We start from the raw sequence: 24,087 nt of genomic DNA on the forward strand, positions 1-24,087 counted from the left end.
CAATTTGACTTAGTCATTAAAATGTCTGTAGGAAGAGTCAGATCGTGAAGCTTGAGCTTGACAGCAGAGAAATCAAGAGCTCCTGAAGAATGACAACATTAACATTGGACTATCATAATTTGAAGTTCGAATAGTTGTAATGGCCTGTTTTGCAGCATACCAAATCAAACATTTTTAAAATATTTTTTCTCCTGTAAGTTGTTGACACTTTTACTGAACTTATTTAAATGTGTCTTGCAAACAGTATCATTGACAATTAGAAAAATAAAAAGTGTCACACACACTGTATTCGGAACAACCTGTAAACAATAACCAAAATACTATTGCAGGTACAGTGCCAATGCAGTACATGACACATTTATGGTTTCAAGATTAAAGTGCGGAAGTGCACACACTGCACATTTGCCCATCATTGACCAAGAAGACCTCAGAGTACTGTACTCACGATGATGTATTGAGAATGCAAGACCCAAGAGGTTCCACAGATGAAAATATATTACACATTGTATTTGTAATTGACACTTAATGATGCATTATCGATCAACAAACAGCAAACTGTACATTTTGTTTTTAAATCAAATGAATCGTCCTCAGTTACAGTGCATCTTTGCAGTTTTTATTTCAAGTTTTACACACAGTAGGCATGGTAGACTGCTATTGTGGAGCCATCCATCGCCGTCCCATCCATCTCATCTGTACTCTCTATCCTTAGACATCGTATTGATGACTGTGACCCGGATATAGAAACGATGCGCAATCTGGATTGGTTTACCTGGTAAATTGGAAACAAACAAAAGCTCAAGGTTATTAATTGTAAAACGTGAAACAATCATATCCATCCATCTTCATGTAGTTATGGGAAAACAATGTGACCATCCATGTTTCTACAGTTTCTTGTTCATGTTAAATGTCTAGTACAACTAAGGGTAACCACTTCATAACCTCTGCAGCTATAATATGATGCTCTTTTGAGGGAGAACAGTCAGAAGACCTTTGCAATAATCAAGTCTACTGGAAATAAAAGCATGAGTCAGGTTCTTCTGGTATGGAGCATGCAACCCTTCGGTCGAAGTCTTTTAGGTGGTAAAAGGCTGCTTTAGTGATTTGTTTGAGATGGCATTTATGTGCACAAGTATACAGGTAATGACAACAAAATTAACTCGTGAATTGAATTCAAGAGCTGATATCTCGTCATTTTCCACGATTTTCTAATCAATATTACTAACGTACTTACAAATCAGTAACTATGGCATTGTGTTAACAGTGCTTTTGGACATTCCATGTTTTTTCTGTCTGTTAGTTACACGATATACATTTGGTGGCACTAGGCACTAAAAATGCATAAGAAAATAAAGAAAGGGGGTGGCGATTTTTTTTTCTTCATCATAACTATGCACATCCATTGCCAATGTCGTGTATGTAACTATTACATACAATTTTGATTGTCTTGGAAGCCTGTGTGTGATAGTGGCCAAGTTAAAAGATGCTATTTTTATGCTACTTACCGTTATGAAAATGTTGAAAGTAGTCTTCGATTCGGAAGTTAGCGTCCCCCCCAACGGTCATCCAACGGTCCCATGAGGGCTAAAACTTGTCTTCCGCTAAGCAGGAAAGCAGTTGGGAGCTGCTTCACCCCGTAATATAACAAAACTTTTGTTAAGTAAATAAAAGTCAGCAGAAATGCAGATAAAATACAAACAGGAAAGCACCGAGTGCTAGTAAACAAAACAAAAAAAAAAAAAAAAAAAATCGAAGAAGCGCCCATGATGCAACGCGGCGTGACGACACGTTGTCAAAGTTCTGCCTGATTGGATATTAAACAGCCAATCAGGATTTGCTCTCCTGTCCGACTCCTGATTGGTTAAGAATTGTGGCACAAATATTACGCCTCGACCCTTGCATCGCAAGCGTAAATCAAAGTTTCGTACGTGTTGAGGAGAGACGTAGCAAGCGTGCGCGAGGACTGTTTTGTACGCACGAAACACATTTTGTACGTACGAAACACATTTTTGGTACGTACGAAACACATTTTGTACGTACGAAACACATTTTGTACGTACGAAACACATTTTGTTACGCACGGAATTGTGGCACAAATCTAACGCCATAGTACAGGAGCTGTATAAGCATTCTGCCATTTTGAAAACAACAGTTGTGATTCACAGAGGACTCCGGGCTGTATTAAGTCTAATTGACTTCATGCATATTGCTCTGGATATGTTTGTAATAAAAATCTCACAGTATGCAGAAGTGCTGCTCAACACTGCAAACTAATGAGCAAGCCACACTGGTGTTATGGCTTCACATTTCAAATTGTTTGCTTAAATTGTTTTGAGCACAGTGTTCCCTCTGTTGAGGGTCCTTCACCCAGCTAAGGTGATTAGAGGGACCTAAATACAGTTGTAATGATCAATTTTCTTTCTTCATCGGTTTCTTCTATTTAAAAAATCAGAAGGCACTTTATATTCCTATAGTTCTACAACACTGCGAATTGCACGGAAGGAAGACAACCTCATGTCTTAATAGAGACAGAGAGTGCAGGTATCAATTCAGAAGGGATAGGCTCCAGTTCACCCGCTACGCTACTGAAGACATGCACTATCGAGAATGGATAATTAGATGATGGTTGGATGGAGTACATGTGTATTCAGATGGAGCTAAAGAGCCAACATTCCTTGAGGAGCCTTTAACCGTTTTTATTAAACTAGAATTGGGGCATTTGACAAGGTGAAGGGAATTGTGAATACTTGTAAGTAAGGTAGCACTCAGCACAAAACATTCATGCTTCTGCGAGAAAGCAAAAAAAAAAAAAAGTCATGAAAAGCCTCCTCACAACAATTTCGTTGGGGGGGTCTAATGTTACTGGTTAATTCTGAATACAGCCACACCCCTTTATGAGGGTGTGTACACTTGTGCAACCACACTATCTCAATTGTTTGTGTAGCCCAGTGAATACTGAGCCAAATTGTTCAGAAATAGTTAATAAATAAATAGCAAAAAAAAATAATCGTTATTACAAATAAGTAATTTGTAGTGCATAATGTTTTGTCAATAAGTGGTGGCTTAGGTTAGGATAATCGACTATCAGTAAGATGTTATGCAAATTACAGAGTGAAAGCGAATGTGAGTTCCTATTTGTTCAGTTTATGTACATTTTCTACCGTAATATTCACTCTTTGGCAACATGTACAGCTTAACTTTATGCAAATTGTCATTCATCTTAATTCTGTATTGTCTTTGGGTAAATTAAAAAAAAAATTGGAACATCTCGAAAAACTTCTCTAGTCCCTGACTCAGTCAACATCTGTCAAACTTCACTCATCCATTTGTGTTGACGGTCGTGGTGATGATTTTTACAAATGGCCTGGCAAGTGTGCTGTCAGCATACCTACAGTGCAGCATCTCGTCTTTCTTCTCTGTCACATTGTGTTCACAGCTAGCTTTTGTGTGAACACTCATCACTCAGACAGATTTAACTGTCAAAGCATCCAAGCTGTCACACAAAATGTTCCCAGAATAGCACACAAGGAAAAAAGGGGGAGAGACAAAGTACTTTGTGGACAGACAAAGAGGAAGTTTGTCTCAAGATAACCGAAATTTGCAATGTTGAACCTCTTGTCAAGTTGAAAAGCCACAAATCATACATCCATTTTCTATACTCATGTTCAGGGTTACGGGGAGTTGTCCGGCGGCGCTCAACCAGCGTTCGCTCCCCGGTATAGTTTCGGACAACGGCGTAAGTTCTGCGACCATCTTATTGTCATGGCTATCCTGTACGACTTTTGTTATATGTTATGCTTACTGTTGTGATTAAGGTCACATAGGTGTTATTTTCTTACCTGGGGTCTGGTGAGGGTTTGTGTTTAAACTTAGGAGCCCGCCAGGAGGAGTCCTTTGAGGGTGTTACTGTCATGACTCGAGTCATGCAGGAGTAATGTTTGGGTTCTGTCTCATGTCTGGGGTCACGCCTGGGTTACGTTTGAGTAGAGTTACGTGTCTATTTTGGTATTGATGTAACAGCATACAGTTTCAACTACTTTTAGGCTATATGATGTCTGGACTATATGATGTCAAGGATCTTTTATGCTATATGATGTTTGTTGATGTCAGGAACTATCTTTAATTATGGAGTCAACAGCCAATCAGAGAATTCCATGTCAGTACTAGTATTCACATGTCTAGCCACAACCAATGAGATTGATTGACTGCCTATTTAAGGGTCTGAGAATTGTGTGTGTTTTGCCAGATTATTGCTCAACTGTTCCTGTGTACCCCTCTCTTAGTTTCAATGTGAATAAATAGATAAAGACTTATTTGAGTCTGCGTTTGGGATCCTATCTCTCAGCACACAACATTTAAAGCCTACCCCAGCTAATGTTGGGCGAAACTTGGCGTTACCCCTGCACTGACGAGTGAAAGTGAACCACCACACTATCAGACGCGTGACAGGAGTAAGACAATTTAGTGTCAAACAAGGAGCTTGAAGAAGGTGGCAACATACACTGTATGATAACCAAATTAGAAGTTAGGAAGTTATACAACGCTCTCACGATGTGGAGTGGAGACTTGAAAGCTGGGTTGGGCGTATGTTCCATCCAAAGTTTTGTTGACAAACTGGTTTGTTTCAGCAAAGCCTTCTTCATCATCAACCATCGATCTTGTACCCTGATGTATCCACTACACTTTCTATTTGATGATAGCTCGACAGCTGTCTTCTTTTTGGAATGAAATGTTTGATCATACCTCACTACTCCACACAGATAGAGGCAGGACCATTCACTTGACTTATCACTGGATTCTCTGCCACTTCCAATGCCTTACAATAAAATCAAGCTATCGATAACCAATGAATTAATTCGTAACGTGGACTGTATCTGTATGTCTATCCATTCTCGGTAGCACTGCTTATCCCATTCAGAATTGTGGGTGAACGTCAGACGACACTTTAGAAGAGTTGCCAATCATCCTGCGCTCTCGATGTCATCCTCCACCATGCTGTCTGGCCATCTGCTGTAGTCTTTTTTTTTTTTTTTCCCCTCACTGCACGATGCAAAAGTTTTGAATCCACAAGTGGTCATCAACTCAGATATTCTAGCATCACAGAGCGGATCCCTGTTTCTGAACAGACTGCATTACTCCCTAAGCAGCAATGAGAGAAATTATGGGATTATGTGGATATGAGTTCCAGCAATTTATGCACACAATAATCTTCCAAAAGTGTCTACTTTTTGATGGTCCAGCTTCCACGTGCTATCTGCTGATTATCTTACAAACGGGATTCGACCAGCTGGCATCTGGTGAAAAAAACAAGCCATGCAAGTCGGAATTTTATTGTGGCAATCTAATACATTTGAAACAGACTACTTGTGAATGAGTATACTGTATATATACACAATGCTAAAAACCTACAGGAGAATTTTTATTTAAAGTAATTTGATTGGTGAAAGAATAATGAACTGTTAAAAAAAAATCCCTACCTGATTAACACTAGTTCTACATGATGAAATTGTTTTTCATCTGGAATGCCAAATTGCAAAATGTTTTATTCTAACATTTGCACATAAACAGTAGTAGATACAACCGAACATGTACATACATAAAAGTGTTTCGAATTTGATATTTGAAACTTTCATTTGGGTTCACTAGCTGTTTCGAGGGCAAACTGCTATTTATCACCATGCGATAATTAGGACTGTTCAATGAACTGTTACAATAATGTCCTCTGAGACAAGTGAGTTTGCGTTGTAAAATGTTGCATGATTATCGAGCTAATTTCACCCATTAGGTCGACATAATAAAAAGGTCCATAAACTTTATAAGTTTGATGTGAGGAACAAGTTTTGCCTGAAGTGGTTTTAAATCCAAGCCGATACATAAATCCAAGAATTAGCTGTAGACTGTTACTTCTGCCTGCATCAATTGATGCCGTACTCGTCATTAAAGGCTTGATTATTTTATTTATTTAATTGATCATTCTTGCTAAAGGCAGTTTTGTTCATGAATAGTATGTCTTTGATTGTGTGCATAAATGACAATTAAAACGTGGGTAAAAAATAACCCAACTTTGGGTCAATTTGACCCAGTTTTGAGTAAAAACTTAATCATTTTGTATAAAACAACCCAGAAAATCGGGTCAGATCGTCTACTTGGGTCAGTTTGACCCAAGGTTTTTTTTTTGTTGGGTTTTTTTTTTTCTTAAATAAAACAACCGAGAATATTGGCTCAAATTGACCCATACAGTGATCTGTCAATTTTTGATCCGTAATTGTATTATTTTTGACCAAAATGTTTTTAGAGTGCACTATGAGGCCGTCTTCACAGGTGAACCGAATCATACTGTCTTCAGAGAGCTGAATTTTATGTGTAGATAAGGAAAAGAATGGCATGCATTGGGAGAAATATAGACTATCTTGAAAAGACTCTCTACCACAAGAATCCAATCCACCTTTAATTTTAATGTACCGTATTTTCCGCACTATAAGGCGCACCTAAAAGCCTTCAATTTTTTCAAATGCTGACCATGTGCCTTATAATCCAGTGCGCCTTATATATGGATCAATATTGAGCCGCAACAGGTCTCTCTGTCAAGACGCTATCGGTGACCCTGCATGATCGGTGACGCGCATGCGCAGAAGATCCCGCCATCTTGGATCGCTAGCTAATACTAGTACTTTACCTCAGAAAAATTTATAAAACAGCTGTTTATTCATTTTGGGAGTGAATGGAGTTGTCAGAAAGCTGGTTTGTAATCTATTAATAATGTTTCACTGACCTGTCTGACTGTTTTGTTGACATTCCCTTTAGCGCAGCACCATCTAATGGATGCATAACGTAGCCACAGCCTCTACTGTAGCGCCTTATATATGGAAAAAGTATTAAAATATGTCATTCATCGAAGGTGCGCCTTATAATGCGGTGCGCCTTATGTGGAAAAAAAGTTTTAGAATATGCCATTTATTGAAGGTGCGCCTTATAGTGCGGAAAATACGGTAATCTGTCCTTTAAATTAGAGCAATGAACTGTTCCAGCGAGATGGGCCACCACGGGATTTTAGTGATTTAAGACTGGATGCTCCAATTTGGAGAACATCTGCGTTGACTGCAGTGGGTTCAAAGAACACAAGAAATCAAAAGACTTCTTCCTGTTGGTGTTTCTTGTTACCGCCTCATCAATAAGCTACTGTTTTTCTCCCAACTGTCTTACAGATGGTAGAGGTCCGTGCTTCATTTGTGCATTCTCCATCTTGTACTGTCTTCACCCCATCTCCATCTGTCCAATGTTCTGTTCGCCATGTTTACTTGTTCGATGTACTCTCCACTCGCCTGCTCTTTTGGTCCGCGTATGTGCTAATCCTCAAATGAGTGTATCACCACCAGTCTGAAGGCCGACACAGAAATTACTCTCTCTTTAGCAGTGAGTGTGCTTGATGTCTGTTTACCTTGGTTGCTGGTGGCCCCTAAGCAGATGGTGTGATGGACTTAAAGAGCCTTAAAGAGGATTTCAGTACAGCTGGTGAATGAGTCTAATGCCAGCCTGTGCACACTTGGATGGTTTTCTTAAGCAACAACTGAAAAATATGTATCTGAGGCTGTGATATTTCACGAAACAACATTGTTGGCTATGGTTTGTCCATATGGCAACAATGTGAAACAAAGCTATTCAATTAACACAAAAACATGTGCTCCTACATAGTTTTCCATCACGTGATTGGGCGGATAAGCTAGATATGACACATTTTCATTTTAGTTTGTTGTTTTTTTTTCCTGTATGGACAATTCCGAGTATCCAAGCATTTCTGAAATCTCCGCAATCAACACCCATTACTTGGTGAAACCAAACAGCATATTGTATTGCTTTTGTCTGTGACTTAGCATACAAAGCTCTCAGAAAATCAGGCCTTGTACGGTTGGATGTTCCAACCATAACATGATGAAAACTCAATTAGCATTCTATGTTTTTCTCACGGACCCTGGACGTCAGAGAGAAAATGTGCAAAAGCAGCGAAAGAATGGAACCGGACTGTTCGAAATGTAGGCTAACCAAGAACACAGTGCCATGTAGTGAGAACTTCCTAAGTGGTAAGACGCATTTGTGTGATAAAATGTATTATTTGTTTTCTACATATTTTAAGGGTTAACCAACTTGCGACATCATTTGTAAATGGAGTAAAGCTCCTTCCGCTCTCCTCAGAGTGACGTTTACCAGTTTGCCTTAGCAACAGGAAGGCAAACAATAGGGTTAACTAAATAAAACTAAGCTCAACATCACTCTAATCATCCAAATTGCTGAAATTATTGATGCAAATGTCCTACCATTAATCTTGGCTGGCTAGGCAAAAGCCTGGTTCAAACGGCAATATTTTAAAATTGTCAGCAGACTTAGGACCCTAACACATGACGACAAATAAATAAATAAATAAATCACGGGTATAACAGTTTTGAATGTACAGTGTGTGGTGTGCAGCTACACGACATAATCAACACGTTACACACAAACTCATTTCATTCCTGAATATCTCCAAGTTAGATGGGAAGTCTCGCAAAGCATCTCGAGATGAAACATGACTTAAGCGTAACAAACCTGGTGGACCAGTGGCGATAATTTGTGGTTGTTATTTAGCAGGAAAAAAACAACATAAAAATAATAGATATTGGTCAAAGTAGTGAAAACAGTGCAAGCTGAATATCCCCAATTTGAGATCAGAGCGGCCAAAACATTCTTCCGAGCAGCTGGGATCAGCCTGAAAACACCACACACGGTTAATTATCTTTTGGATATCGGTGCAGGCTTACGATTGTCAGGAGGGAAGATTCGTGGCTAAAACTAAGCTAATTGTCCTGCATGTGAACCGGGCTTAACCTGAGATCAAACCACTACAGCACCATGGTAGCTACCATGCCATGTGCTAAGTCTTTTGACATGTTTTAGCCTGCATGTGGAATTTTTAAATTTTCTATGGAAGAGTTTTTACATTGTTAGCATAATGTACAATATTCAGATGGCCTAAGAACTCAATTGTATACATACGTGGTTTCAATTCCTTTGTGACATAAGCTCAGAATTGTCTATAACCCCTAACTGTTAATATCACCTGTTTTATACATTTTCCAATTTCCTTAGATGTGCTAATATAAGATCTAAAAAGTTGACAGAGCATAAAGAAACTTTGGATGCACTGGCAAAGACATGACACGATGGAAAAGTGGCCACTATGATCCGTACAAAATTCAAACATCTCTCGCTGCCTCACTTTAGGCCAAGACACAAAAAATGAAGCCAAGAAGTAACCAGAAGCAAGCTAATAAGCTTTGGTTACTTTAGCTGAAACTGCAATCAATGACTTTACCTAACATTAGCGTCAAATCTAGTGAGCCGTTAGCATAGTGGGAGCGCGCTGCCATTTCTGTTCCTGACGTTGATGCCGCTTAATAAAATGACATTGACCGATACCAAACCAAAGAGTCAACACACACTAATTTAGTATCTACTATCTACAAAGTAATTTCCAATACAATAACTGAAACACGTGCTAAAGGAACTCACTTATTTCTAGTCTATCACATACAAAAACTGAACTTTGTAATGAGAAAATATGAGAGTTAGCCTAGCTTAAGCAGGTGACCACCTTGCAGCGCAGCCAAGTCACATCACAGAGTGAACGCCTCAGCTTTTTGCAACATGAACAAAGGGACCGCGCATTCCGTCTCGTGCATGCACAATCCCTTTGTTATTTATGCGTGGGATGTGTGAATTGATTTGTGTGCGATAAGATTGTGGTGAAGCTTAATTTAAACATCCTTCACTATATGTTTAATTTCAAACACTTTCATAATGTTCTTTTTGCAACGATAAGAAATATTTGTTGATGAATGCTAATTATAATCCCTCTTTTTTTTTTTTTTTTACAGGGGAAATATTTTCATGGTCTATTTTTTTAGAACAGCAAATATCATCGTTGAACACATTGCATATTCTAAGCACAGACATCTGCAACAGAAAGCTTGAGTTACACACTGCATAGCAATTGCTATCCTCAGTGCACAATGAATTTAAAGCTAATATCCACCAGGAGCTTTTATATCTTTATATATATATATATATATATATATATATATATATATATATATATATATATATATATATATATATATATATATATATATATATATATATATATATATATATATACATATATATATATATATATTGTGGTGTAACAGCAAATATCTTTTACATCCATATAAATGAGCACATTGCATATTCTAAGCACAGACCTCTAAAACAGAGTGCTTGAGTCACATAGTGCATAATAATTGCTATCTTTTATGCAGGATGAATTTAAATCCAATATCCACCAGGAGATTTTTCATTTCAAACATTCTCCAAAATTAGACCGCGGCAGCTCTTTCAAAATCAGAACGATCCTCCTGCTGTGCATGACTCAACTATTATGCCCTCGCAATCGTCTTCAAGTGGAGGTATGACTCAAACGGTCTGACTTTTTACATTTTCGGAGAATAAAGTCTCAATGGCATGTATTCAGCTGAGAAAGCTAGCATGGTTAAAGAATTCGCTAGAGTGGCATTCTTTCTTGACATGAGATATAAAAGTTGATAATTGTATTGGGTCAAAAAAGTCCAGAAAATGCTCACAGGAGTCCAAAAGAAACTTCCATCCTTAATTAGATGAATGTTGAACTTGCGACGTACCTCAACTGTGCACGAATAGGAGATTAACATCTTTAAAGCATCTGTTGCTCTGACAACAAAGAGTAAAATGCAAATATTCTCTTTATTTATTCCATCCAATGTAGTATTTTCTATCTATTAAATTCCATCCATCCATTTTCTTGACCGCTTATTCCTCACAAGGGTCGCGGGGGGTGCTGGTGCCTATCTCAGCTGGCTCTGGGCAGTAGGGAGGGGACACCCTGGACTGGTTGCCAGCCAATCGCAGGGCACACAGAGACAAACAACCATCCACACTCACAAGCACACCTAGGGACAATTCGGAGCGCCCAATTAACCTGCCATGCACGTCTTTGGAATGTGGGAGGAGACCGGAGTACCCGGAGAAGACCCACGCGGGCACGGGGAGAACATGCCTATTAAATTATTAAACGTATATAAACAATGTTTTCTTTTGCTCTCATAATAGGACACAGCCGAAAAATCGGTTACAGTATATAACAGATGGAGCTGCTATCTGCCTGTGATGAGGGGACAGTTTTTGTATATGGAGTCTTGGCAGTCAAAGATCACACAGTGAATACTCACTAATGAAGGCTGATGCCATTGCAGCAACGTGTAGGTGGTCTCAAACTATTCTGTTTATTGTACACCGAGTTATTCAACATGATGAGGGTCAAAAATACATCATGTTGCTTGACAATAGATTGCAAGTCGGCTCACAGGTAATCACAATCTGAGTTTAATTGGTTTCCTGAGTACGCTCATAAATGACAACACTCGTATCTAAAGTGAATAGCACTCTGATATTGGACTTTATGATAACAAATTAAAGTTGGGTTGCTCGTATCTCAAGGTACCACACATATTATATTTAATGTTCTTCACAAATGGTACAGTTTAAATGTCAATGTGGCAAAACTCAGTGGCAGTTTTTGTTTTTCTCCTTTCATCATTTGCTGGGCCACGTGCACATATTGGAGGTACTTGTTTACTGGTGGAGAGACTTAAATGGAGTAATAATTGCAATGATTTAATCAGTACGTTGTTTTGAGGAGTGTGGGCAGAATCGGATGACTTCCAGCCAGATGCCTCATTTGTCAACATCTTGGCAACTATGAACCAATAAAAGATAGAGTACATTGGAGTCCGACCAGTAAGGGGACATGCAGAAATGGGGGATATTTGGTGCTGGAGCACCTGTCCCTCTCACCCTTGATGCCATAATTTGTTTTGTTTTGTTTTTTGTGTGTTTACTGTGTTGGTCTGGGTCTGTGTGTCAAAGACTTAAATCTGTCTATGGCCTTTCAGCAATATAATCTAATAAAACATGTCGAGGTAAAACTAATTTAAGGAATAGACAAAATTATAAACGTTTGAATTGACTTTGGCCGCAGCATTTGAGAGTTGATTCCCTATGTTGATTCCCTATGTTTTATCTAGAAATTTTCTCCGTGGTTCTATGAGATACAGAATAAGTGGAAATTAACCCTCCTGTTGTCCTAAAAAATTCTAACACATTTGATGGGGTCAAATTAGGACGGTTAAGTTAGACATGCAGGAAAAGTTACCCTTTAGAAATGTTTAAATATCAACTAAAGACTTATTTATATCTGTTAGGATCTGTGTTTTGGCTTGGTTTTTCCTTGTCTCCCTTTCTGTAAATGTCTCGTCAAGTCTTATCATGTCCACCTGTGCTGCTCCGGTTCCGGCGGTCCCTGGTGGTGGGCGGTGTTCCCACCTCTGCGCCCTCGTTTTGGGGTCTCTTTGTGTTTTTTTTTTTAACATCTGGGATCTGTCCCTCGGTGGGGGGATACTGTTAAGATCTGTGTTTTGGTTCGGGTTTTTTGATCATGTTTTCCTTGTCTCCTTTTCTGTCAATGTCTTATGTCCACATGTGCTCGTTTTTCCGTTCCCTTGTGTTATCCAATCAGCTGCCCAAGCCACTTGTCTTGTCCAGGTGTCTCTCGTTACTATGTGTATTTAGTTCCCTGCTTTCGTTCAGTCCTTGTTGAGTCTTTGTCCTGTTCACACCCCGTTTCCTGCGCCTGAGTCCTGCCCGTTTGGTTTGTTACTAGTAGGTTTAGTTCCCAGCTTTGTTTTGTACTTCGTATCTTGTGTTGTACTTTGTTTTACGTTTGAATTAAAGTATGCTTCCGAGCACACCTTTCTTGTCTCCCTCCCACTTGGGTCCTCAATCCCCCACGAACTTTAACATAATCCTTTCATATTTGGTTAAATGACATCCAGTATGTAATTAGTTAATTGTCCTGCCCTCACCCCCTCACATCTGTATTTTGGCCTGTCTTACTGCGGCTTCTCCTCTCTCCTCACCCCTCCTCTCCAGCTAGGAGAAGAGGCTACGCGGCGCTTATGATCAAAGTGTGTCTGCTGCAGTGGAGAATTCTGCATCAACCAACCAGGACAAGATTTGACGAGGACCACCTCCCTAGAGGAGTCTACCGGCGGCACTCAGTTTGATTAAATGCACTCTCATGCTGTTTTTTTTGTTGTTTTTTTACTTTACAGCATATGTGGTAAATGTTGTCCACTCGGTCTTAAAGTGCTCTATAAATAAAGTTGAATTGAGTAATATTCTTCCCAGAGGATACACTATGCTTATGAGCATTGTTGTGCCTGTCTACATGTGTTGCTCGCACCGTTAAACTGTAGACCCCTTCAAAGTTTGTAAACAATGTGACGCAATTTAAAAGCTGGAGGCAAAAACACCTCAGTGGCGTGTGGTTCTAACACCGGTCAGCATATTTTCACAGAAAGTTCACGTCGGAAAGGACGCGGAAAACGGCCATTTGAGTTAATATGTGAGTAAACTGACTCCCTACGACCGTGAATGTTACTTTAAAAAGTTAACTCTGACACTGGGACGATATTTCCTGACCCCTACACACTCACGCACTGGATAGATGATTTTAACGGGACTGCCCACCGTGCAATGGCCGGACATTTAAATCTACCTTTTAGAAAAACTCAGCGTTTATACTAAAGATAAACTGAAGGCCTATAAAAAATTGCATGTCTACAACTAACTACGTCTTGAATGGACATGTTCAAAATTTAGAACATAACTTGAGTGAGGACTTTTGTGTCGTGCGGTTGCAAGTGCTGCCAAGTCAACGACAGGGGCAGAAGACGAGGATATATGAGGCATGAACCTCTCCTACAAATATTTTACAAGAAGTTATCGGAACCATTGTGGGGGCTTTTGCCTCAACAAAACTGAAACATACAGCTAACGTTTGGTTAGCTAGCAGTTAGCATTCACGCATGTAGCATGTAAACACAGACTTTTTGTAAATCCGTGCATGTAAAAATAATCCCACAAATAATGACTAATTTAAGTAATTTCAGTCACAACTAAGTCTAGCCCATATCATTGTCCAGGCTGAATCTGATATGAAGTGTGCGCTGCAAACACGAGCATTGTTGATGATAGTCTCAGACAGTCCAGTCCTTTCACCTAATCACGTTTAACCACAGCCGTCTGCGATTACTCTGACTGGCAGAGGCTGGGATGCGATAGAATTTCAAGTTTTTGTTGGTGCTTTTACGGTTCTGGCAACCAAAAACACAACAAGACGTCATTTTCGACAAACAACCAGCGTTGTTTACTTGCCTGCAGCGGCAAGTTGTTTTTGCATCCAGTAAACACTGTGACATCGTGACGTAGGCCATGAATCCTATCCGTCACGTATAGGGTTATATTTGTCAGTAATCGACCCTGGCATTTTGATTTGGGCCCGCCGGCCCACCTCTACCACTGATGTTTATTAGTTCAGTTTGATCTCTATTAGTGTTGTCCCGATACCGTTTTTGGCTCCCGATACCGATTCCGATACCCAGCTTTGCAGTATCGGCCGATACCGATACAGAAGCTTTTTTTTTTTTTCTTACCATGAAAAAGCTGTCCTGCCATTGGTTCAGAGCATTCAAGGGCCAATAGGATATCTTAGATGGGCATGCAGTGAACATGTCACATATCAGTGAATGTCATGCACGAGCAAGACACAAGATGTTGCATCCAAATTTCTATATTAGCCTTGGAATTAATGGTATCGGGATGTTACTTGTGGGTACTCACCGATACCGATATCACAGTTTTAATGCAGTATCGGCATCTCTGCTGATACCAGTATCGGTATCGGAACAACACTAATCTCTATATTGTAAAGGGATGAATGGGCTGCTCCTTCTAAATTGTGGGCTGTTCTCTCGGGATAAAATGGAGTAAAATAATTGAATAGTACCACATCAGCCCTAAAGGACACCGGCCCACCGGGCATCTGCCCTGTATGCCAGATGGCCAGATGCTCCCATTTAAATCTGCCCCTCCAAAGGTGTCTGCTCACACTGCCCCAGTATACACGTTGGTCACTTTATTGCCTTTGTGTGTGAGACGAAACATTTTTATTTCATTAATTCACAATTACTAAATTCATGCAGTGAAGTGCAGGTGCTAACCTATGTTCTAATTAATGTATATCTATGTACTGTATATATTTTGAAAGGCCAAAGGTTTTAACATACGCATGCATTTCCTAAATGTTATTGTCTTGACACTTTCAAATTGAGACATAATTTGAAATTAAAAGACTTTTCAGATAGCTAAATAGATGGCAAGCCCACCAGATGATTCATCCCAGGATCTAATGAGGCTTCACTAATCCCTAATGGACTTTGTTCTATTTTCAGATGGAAAAAGAGATGGGTGAATGGTTTCATTTACATACATCTACCTTCACTTCTTTACTTTGCACAAACACCTTTCGGGCACTTTCAAATGTTTGTTTTCAAGATTACAATTTTACATTTAAATTATAAAATCTACAGTATTCTGAATGTGCATTCTAAATGTAAATCTATAGCACAGTTATGTAAAGATTTTAAACATGTGAAGCTGATATTTTAAAGTCCAGTTAGTATATATTAGTATACATTGTTGTCTCTTATGTGATTTAAAAAAAAAAATACAGAATAAGAAAGTAGCAGCCTTTGTCTTCTTGTTTTGTGGTAGCATCTGCCTCTAATCCTTCCAAATTGATCATAATATGATGATAAAGCAGTCAAGTTGCATTAGGATTCATTGTGCACTTGCACTTATCTAATTGAAATTGAATTCCTTCATTCTTTTGGGGAAAACAATATGTGAAATAACCTCATTCTAGGCTGTGTTTTTATTCTTCAAACGCAACAAAACACTGACTGATCCAATTGACACCTACGAGATTGCTGCTCATCCACCTCCATGTTTAACACCTGGCAAAAGGCTGAGTGCGTTGGACATGTTTTTGGCTTCCATCAAACACAAACTTAGCAAGATAGAAACAGAGATACAATATCACTCTGTATTATACTTCACACATTTTGTAGACAACAGATTTGAAATCCACAGCCTCTCACTGCAAAAGGTTTTGTATTGAAGAATTGGTTTTGGTGACAATTTTGAGTATGCACAAAGACTCAATGTCGGTCAGAAGACTGTTAATAGTTTTACTCAAGCTGAATTATCAATTAGACCTAATTGTTTTGATGAGAAACCTTTATGGCACATTTACGGTGCTATAATGGTGAATACGGGGATTCACTGGTTGGGGAGAATACAAATCACTCTTTATTAATATTCAGACAATTTAATCGTTTTCATGGAAAACTACAGTTTTTGCAAGCGCGTCTGAATTTTAGGGGTCACCAACACAAACCCACAAAAATTACTCATTTAGCACCCTCTAGAAATTTTAGAAAAACTCCACATTTGCTGATCAACAAAAGATTTGGTGGACACATCTATCATGACAGGACACATACAAAAAGGCATAAGGACCACAACAGAACAGGAAGCCAGTCTGAGTGAATTCCAGAAATGCTACTTTGAAAAACTAATATATTCACTTGAATTAAGTTAATCGAAAATTAATCAAAGTGGATATATTAAGTGAATTAAATTAATCCAAAGTGAATATATTAAGTTTAATTTAACTCATAATCAAATAAACTTAATATACTTTGGATTTTAGATTAATTTAATTCAATCGTGCATTACTAATTGAAGCAATTTTATTACCATAAGTTGGTCAACAATTCAAATTGTAATCTTAAATTGGTTCACAATTCTCTTTATAGTGTATGTTCTGATTGTATCAATAAGTTCAAGGGGGGAAAAAAAAAATGTCCAAATGAATTCCAACACTTATGCCTTATAGAGAGGGAAAGGGGTAACACTAAATTGTGATGAATAATTCATCACAAAAACACAGCTGCAAGGGCCTATTTCATCATATTATATGAGTCATATTTATGTTCATACTATTGGTGGCAGCAGTAGTAAGAGGAGCATACTTTTTGTAATGCCCTCGCATGTGGGAAAGGAGAGCCACAGTCCCCCTTTGCAGACGTTTATTGAATGCTGGGGGAAAACTAAAACACAATCAGCACACTCACACAGAAACCTCATCATCAGCATGCCATCGGGAAGTCCAATTAAGGACTATTTGTATATGCATGTTTGCACTATATATGCATATAGGGCAGTGCTGCCTCACAACAGCAGCTTTAACGAAAGCCAGTTGAAATCACAGCGACGTTCACTTTATAACTGAGGCCGTGATATTCCTTGCAGGTGATTTTAAATTGGATTCCTTCAGTCGATCCCCCCCCAAAAAAACCTTCTACCCGCTCGCGCGTATAGTGAATAGTTTAGTCAATATCCTGGGAAGCTTTCACAACGTGCCGATTGGCTCCTGGCCGAGCGCAGCTCATCTTATAAAACGAGCGCTGCTTTTTCCCGCACACTTGAAGCAGCACACAACCTCGGATCGGCTCGCACACATCACTTCGAAAGTGTTCTGAAGACGCCGGAGTTCGGCAGTGAACAGGTAGGTCCGTTTGGTGAAACAGACGTTTTTCAAGGCATGTTAATAATGTAGCCTTTTAAAAATTAATTCGGATGCTGTTGATATAGTTGTGCTCACGTATAAAAAAAAATAAAAAAAAATTAAAAAAAAGTTTTGTTTTCAAATGCATGGTCGTGTGGTGGAATGTGCATTTGCTTGGGCATTCAAACATTGCCTATCAAATCATGCTTTTATTTGCTTGTAGTTTCTATTTTTTTGTTTCTGTGTTTTGGGAATGTACTTATTTATATTCGCTCTGTTTATAGGGGCAACAAATATTCAGAATATATACAGGGTAATTGAAAAGTAACTCCCTCTTTTAAAACACAAATTACTCATTTAAACGTTTTGGTCTTTTTGTGTGTGTGTGTGTGTGTGGGTGTGTGTGTGTGCGTGTGTGTATTATGTGATGTGTAGTGTGGGATGACTTTGGACAGGATGGTGGGTATATTCTTGACAATAACATGTATGCCAAAATGTACCAACACTTGATACAAGAAGAAATTGGGACAGCTATCAGCAGTGAGAATATTGAAGATTTGATTTTCATGTGACTTTTTTTTATGTGGGGTTGGTAAAAATGTGTCAGTCAAATACTCTGGAAGTCGGAGTTTCTGTTAGTTGACTGGTAGCAAATTCTTATGCCTATATCGAATTTTAATATCCATTACTTACATGTTTTGTTTCATGTTTTCCCTGTGTTGCTTTTTTTGTTTTTTTATGTCTTGTCTACTTGTTTTTGTCTTCACCTGTTCACATCTGCACTGTTCCTTGTGTCCACCAATCAGCTCCATCCGGCAAATGGTGTCTTGTTCAGATGTGCCTTGTCACGTCAATTTGTTTGTATTTAGTTCCCTGCAAGTTTCTGTCAGTCTGAGACAGGTCATTCTCTCGTTCACTTTGTTTAAAGATTTTTGGACTTTTAATACAACATTTTTTTATGTTGCTACTGTACTTTTTTTGTGTGTAATTCTCTGAGTACATCCTGCATTCCTGGTGCTTGGGTCCTCCACTTTTTTGCCATCAGTTCCACAACGTAAACCTGCCTATCTGACACAAACAACCGAATAAGTCATGCTTCCTGTGAGTACATCAGTTTTGCGTTCACAAGCAGTGATCTCACCATGAGTAAGTCAATTTGTGTGTAAAGTTGTGTGAGAATTTTTTTCCAGTACTTATCTTTTGTGACATTTATATTTGGTGGTGTGCCATGAGATTTTTCTAATGAAAAGTGGGTGCCTTGGCTCAATAAAGGTTACACAAAAAGAGAGAACAACAAGTATTTAAAATTGGGGGTTACTTTTTAATCACCCTGTAGATAAGCAACATAAGTTCTGTTGATGTCAGATACAACTTTTGTTAAATATATATATTTGTTAATGCAGAACTGGTGGTTTGACACGCCTATAGGTGGACATGTGGCTCCTGGAGAAGCTACGTAGCAAAATGGAGAGCAGTGGAACTCAATCTCAGCCTCCACAGACCACTGAGGCCATCCCTGTGGCCGTATACGCTAATGTGCTCACCCCCGAAAAAATACCAGATTTTTTCATCCCCCCCAAACTCATCTGCTGCCCACCGGAGGAGCCACCATCCCCCAAGCCTCAGCACCGCTCCGCCCTACGACCCTCCACCTCCGATCATGTCATCTGCGTCCAGAGCCCCAGAGCTCGCAGCAGCAAAACCCCCTGCAGCCCCCGCCTCTTTTCCCGTTTCGGAGGGGACACGCGCAGTCTCCAAAAGTCAGCAAACCGTCACATCATCCAAATAGAGAGTGCGGACGAGCCAGCCACCGTGACTTTGGAAGCCAATACCAACGCAGACCCTCAGTCACAGACGGCGATGTCACTGCCTTACGTCCCCAAGGCCCAGACCTCCTACGGCTTTTCCACCCTGGTGGAGTCTCCTCATACCCGACGCAAAGAGAGCTTATTCCACAGCGACCCCAGCAGCCCTCTTACCTCCCCAAATTCCCAGAGGCGCTCCCCAGGGGGGACTCATCTCGCCCCGGCCAACACCAACCACTATCGCTACTTCAGTGGTGGAGAGAGTGACACCTGCTCCTCAGCGGAGTCGTCCCCTTTTAACTCTCCTCTGCTCTCCCGCTCGGCCTCGCTCCTGCGCTCCATCACACAGGAGACACAAGCTAAGGCAAGCGTTGAGATATATATATATATATATATATATATATATATATATATATATTTTTTTTGCCTTTCAAAAATGAAGATGGTTTAAATGTGCTGTCAGAAATCGTAGAAGTACAATACAGTTATACATCAACTTGTACTTTGAGTTTGCTCAACTAATTAATCCTATATCAAATTATGGTGAACTTTTCCATAGCCACAAATGTATTGTTCCTGAACTGTTGAAGGATCAAGTCTACAAAATAGGGGTGGATATTTGCCAGCATTGCCTTGATCCGTTAAGAGGAACATGAATGAGTTCATCAATTAATGGCTCCCTTTGATAAGGACATGGAGAAAACTTTCTCAAAATTTTGTCATTTATATTATTGTTGTTGTTCAGGCCATAAAATAGCTGAAGTTGAATCAATGGTGCTAGAATTCTTTTAGTCCATGTAAAGTGAAATTAAATGTCTTCTAAATTTGACACACCACAGGGAGGCGGGTTAACAACCTTGCCAAATTTGAATGATTAAAAAAAACTTGCTAAGTACATAAAATGAGGCTTCAAAATCACCAAAAAAATGAAGCCGTTGTCTCAGCACTCAAACTCTATTGATGTGTCCGCTGAATGCGTGAAATGGCGGCCTAAAAATGGATGCGACTTTATCGACCATCTTTCTTAAGCCTACACATCACTAGATGTTTGTTAATTTTATTAGCCTTTATTAAATTTAGTCTCAGTTTTAGTCCAGTTCCAATCACGCTTGTTAGTTTTTATCGTAGTTAGTCAACCTCATGCCTTTTTTATTTAGTCCATTTTTAGTCCACTACAAATCTAGTATTTTAGTCTTTATTTTAGTCCAAGAAAGCATAATTTTTATTCGTCTAGTTTTAGTCAACAAAAAACTGCCAACATTTTAGTCTAGTTTTAGTTAGGAGAATCATTTTTACCCCTGTATATTCTTTTGTCAGCAGATAATGTTTAACAATTCGGATCTAAAACTATTTCACAAAAAAAAAAAAAAAAAAAAAAAATCTCTCATCTTTTTGATGAAAAACAGCTTGACACACAATTACAGTATATCAACAAGTGGCTACTAAGGCTCCATGCTATAATTTAGTAAATAATTAGCCAGCATTAGTTACATTATTGTTGGAACGTTATGGCCGTTGTGTTAATGTTACGTTATAACTATAATTTACCTTTTTTTTTTCCTTCTTTTTTTTTTTAGCCTTTCACCGTGAATCCACCTCCTGTCTGTCCCATGTGTTTGTGCATGTTGCGCTCGCTAGCTACAGATTTGAAAAGGGGTGTGTCACAGCCTACAGGACAGTGTCACAGTGACAGATTAGCAGAAATATGGTTTTACAAAATCACATCATTTTTTCTGTCTCGTTTTTGTTCATGAACATAAAATGTCCATAGATTTTAGTCCAGTTTTTATTAAGTACATTTTCGCCTCGTCTTCATTAGCCGACGAAAATGCATACGGATATATTCACATGTATTATTTATTAACGAGGGTTTTAGTCTCGTGAAAAATGTGTGTTGACGAAATTATTTTTTTGTTCAGTTATCGTTGACAAAATTAACATTATAGGCATACAAATATATCTGAATAAATCCCATGTGCCTGGAATATTTCCCACCCAGTCGTTGCAGTGGTTTCTAGTTTCTACGCTGTAATGAGAGTGCTAGCTCACAAGCTAACAGGCTTCCAGTTCTTCTCTTGGCTAGCATATGGGCAGCAGGCTCGTCCATGGTATCTCCTCCTCTTTGGTCATTTAAATGATGACATCCAGTATCCAGTGATTTTTTTTTTTTCGGGGTATAGACATAGCTAGCTAGCTAATTGCATGCTGTAGAAGTAGAAATAGTCGAACTTGCTATTCAACAGATTAAACACTGCAAACAAATGTGCTCAAGTTTCCAAAAACTCACCAAGTAACCGATATAAATTGAGGCTTCAAATTCATGAAAAATAAAGCCACTATCTCCATCCTCAAACTTTCACAGGCCTACACATCTCTACATTTTTTAATTTAACCAATGCAAATATATCAAAATAAATCCTCTTGTACCTGGAATATATCCTGGGTGGTCGCAGGGCTTTCGATGCTGTAATGAGAGCCGCTAGCCACCTAGCTAGCTCACAACCTAGCAGGCTACTAGTGCTCCTCTTGGCTAGCGAATGGGCAGTAGGCTTGCCCGCGAGATCGTCTTCTCTTTGCGAATTTAAATTATTACAACAAGCTGTTCTGTGTGACATCAATGAAAAATGCAGTTTTGGGGTGTAGCTAAGTAACTGTATGTTGTAATTGTAGAAATAAAATTGTACAAATGGGCCAACTTGCCATTCTGCCAATTAAAGGCAGGGTCTTCCGTTTTCACTCAGGAAAATGCACTTTATAAATACATGAATTCCTTCTGAATCGACACCTCTGGGCTTCTGTTAATGTGTGGTGGTGATTTTTTTTCATAAACCCCCAGCCCCCCCAGCCTGTATTTTGCCATTTTGTGTTTGTTTTGTCAACAACGGGATGTTTCTGTAGACAGACAGTTGTTTATCCCTCCAGCCAATCGCAGAGCGGGGGGTGGCGGGGGGCGTGTCACTCACTGTCGGCAGACGGGGCGGGGCGAATTTGAATTTATCATGACGTCACTCCCGCGGCAACTTGACAGCCCGCACGGATTTATTTTTATTTTTTTCACTCAAGCTTGTGTGAGTGACAAAACAAAAACAAAACTTTTTAATATAATACGAGTGGGACAACTCGTGCCAGATGCCCAAATATGTCACAAAAAAACAAAAAACAAAAAAAAAACAAGAAAATGTAATTGATGAAAAAGTATTTAACTCCATATAGTTCTTCTTAGTCTTATCACGTTTTCCGAAATTGTCTCATATAATGTATAAATGAAACTGCCTCATATTTTATGTGCTCTCAGTCATATTTACATGCACGTTTCTTACTGTATATTACCAGTTGACACTTGTTTCTCATCTGTTTCTAGGTATCTCGTGCCAAGCGCTCGCTCACCCGACACAGCTCTCTCTCCACGGATGATTGCAGCTCTGCCGACAACAGCCCCAACATGCAGCGCCGGCGTATGCGTTGCCCAACCTCTCCTGCCCTCCGCAAATGCAAGAGTAGCAACTCGAGGGCCTTGGCATCTGACCCCCTGCAGCGCGAGCACACCATTAACCTGCACAAGGGCGGGACAATCAGACTTAGCACACACTATGACCCAGAGGCAGCAAGGTTGAGAGTTCGCGTGCTAATGGCGGAGGGCATTTATAGCAAACACACAGACCTTAAGAGCATCAACTGCTGCGTGGCGCTCTACCTGAAACCTGGCAAGAAACAGAAACAGAGAAGCACCATTATAAAGAATAGCAGGAATCCTGTTTTCAATGAGGACTTTTTCTTCGACTCACTGCCTAAGGCGCAAGTCAAAAGTCTGGCCATGAAGATAAAGGTTGTGAACAAGGGAACCAGTCTGAAGAGAGACATGCTTCTCGGAGAACGGGAAGTGCTGCTTAGTGAGCTGCTCACAGGCCTGTAGGGAATCCCTGTTAGAACTTTGCAGAAAAACAAGCAGCCCTTCATCTTCAGAGCCCTTCATTTTCTGCCTTCATTCCACTTCACAGATCGGATCAATACTGGACAGGTGAAAGGAATCCTCGAGGAGATGTATGTTGCACACTAAAAGCCAAACCAAAAACCGTTAGCTAGGAAGCAACAGTTTCACCACAGTTTACAATTTAAAAAGTGGAGCATTGTTTGTGTATTTCATACTGACCCGAGTTGCACAATGTATCACAATTAATAAGTTGTAATGGTCTAGTTTACATGGGATCTGTATTCCTGCAATGATGCCAAATGATAATGTATAAACTGTGCTATCCCAAATGAATAATGCCCTTTTGTTTTTGACAGACTTTGTATTTGGTAATGTATTTGCTACTGAATGTAACACCCCTCAGGCTGCTGTGTAAGTGACTTGCTGTAGGATTAATAAATGCATTTCTCTATGTTCCAAAGATTTTTTTTTTAATGTTTATTTTTAATTGCAACCATGTTTAGGTGGTTTATCATGTATTATTTCATGTCCTCAAAAGGTTTTAGTCCTGCTTTTTTCCCCCCACACGTCTACAGAAGGAGTCCTATGGGTCAAGAGGAAATTGGTAGGCATTTGAGAGGTTTAATTAATGTCGCGTATGTGCACAAAATATTGTCTCTGTGAATACGAAGTCCCTGTTTAATATGAGGAAAGAACTATCTGATTGAAATGTGCCTCGCAGTGTAAAGGGCAGCAGGAAGTAAAATCATGGCTTCATTGCTCTCAAGAAACAC

General features: G+C 39.4%; 1 protein-coding gene and 1 long non-coding RNA gene across 3 annotated transcripts; one reads left to right on the forward strand and one right to left on the reverse strand.

Annotated features, from left to right (window-relative positions):
* Window positions 1-436: 436 nt before the first annotated feature.
* LOC144020675 (uncharacterized) lies at window positions 437-6,699 on the reverse strand. Its single transcript, XR_013283939.1, has 2 exons — window positions 1,506-6,699; window positions 437-772 (listed from the first exon to the last, which is right to left on the reverse strand). It is a non-coding gene; the product is annotated as an uncharacterized LOC144020675 (long non-coding RNA).
* Window positions 6,700-17,499: 10,800 nt separating this feature from the next.
* LOC144020683 (C2 calcium-dependent domain-containing protein 4C-like) lies at window positions 17,500-23,768 on the forward strand. 2 transcript variants are annotated; one of them, XM_077524403.1, is made up of 3 exons: window positions 17,500-17,578; window positions 18,982-19,747; window positions 22,745-23,768. In XM_077524403.1, the coding sequence occupies exons 2-3, from the start codon at window positions 19,013-19,015 to the stop codon at window positions 23,294-23,296; spliced, it is 1,287 nt and encodes a 428-aa protein (XP_077380529.1). In that variant the 5' UTR covers window positions 17,500-17,578; window positions 18,982-19,012; the 3' UTR covers window positions 23,297-23,768. The 2 variants fall into 2 exon arrangements, with proteins under 2 accessions (XP_077380529.1, XP_077380538.1); XM_077524412.1 differs by having other exon boundaries at window positions 17,511-17,578; window positions 19,007-19,747.
* The last annotated feature ends 319 nt before the right edge of the window (window positions 23,769-24,087 follow it).

This window comes from Festucalex cinctus, chromosome 1 (assembly GCF_051991245.1).
Source record: "Festucalex cinctus isolate MCC-2025b chromosome 1, RoL_Fcin_1.0, whole genome shotgun sequence".
In the NCBI taxonomy this organism is placed as follows: Eukaryota; Metazoa; Chordata; class Actinopteri; order Syngnathiformes; family Syngnathidae; genus Festucalex; species Festucalex cinctus.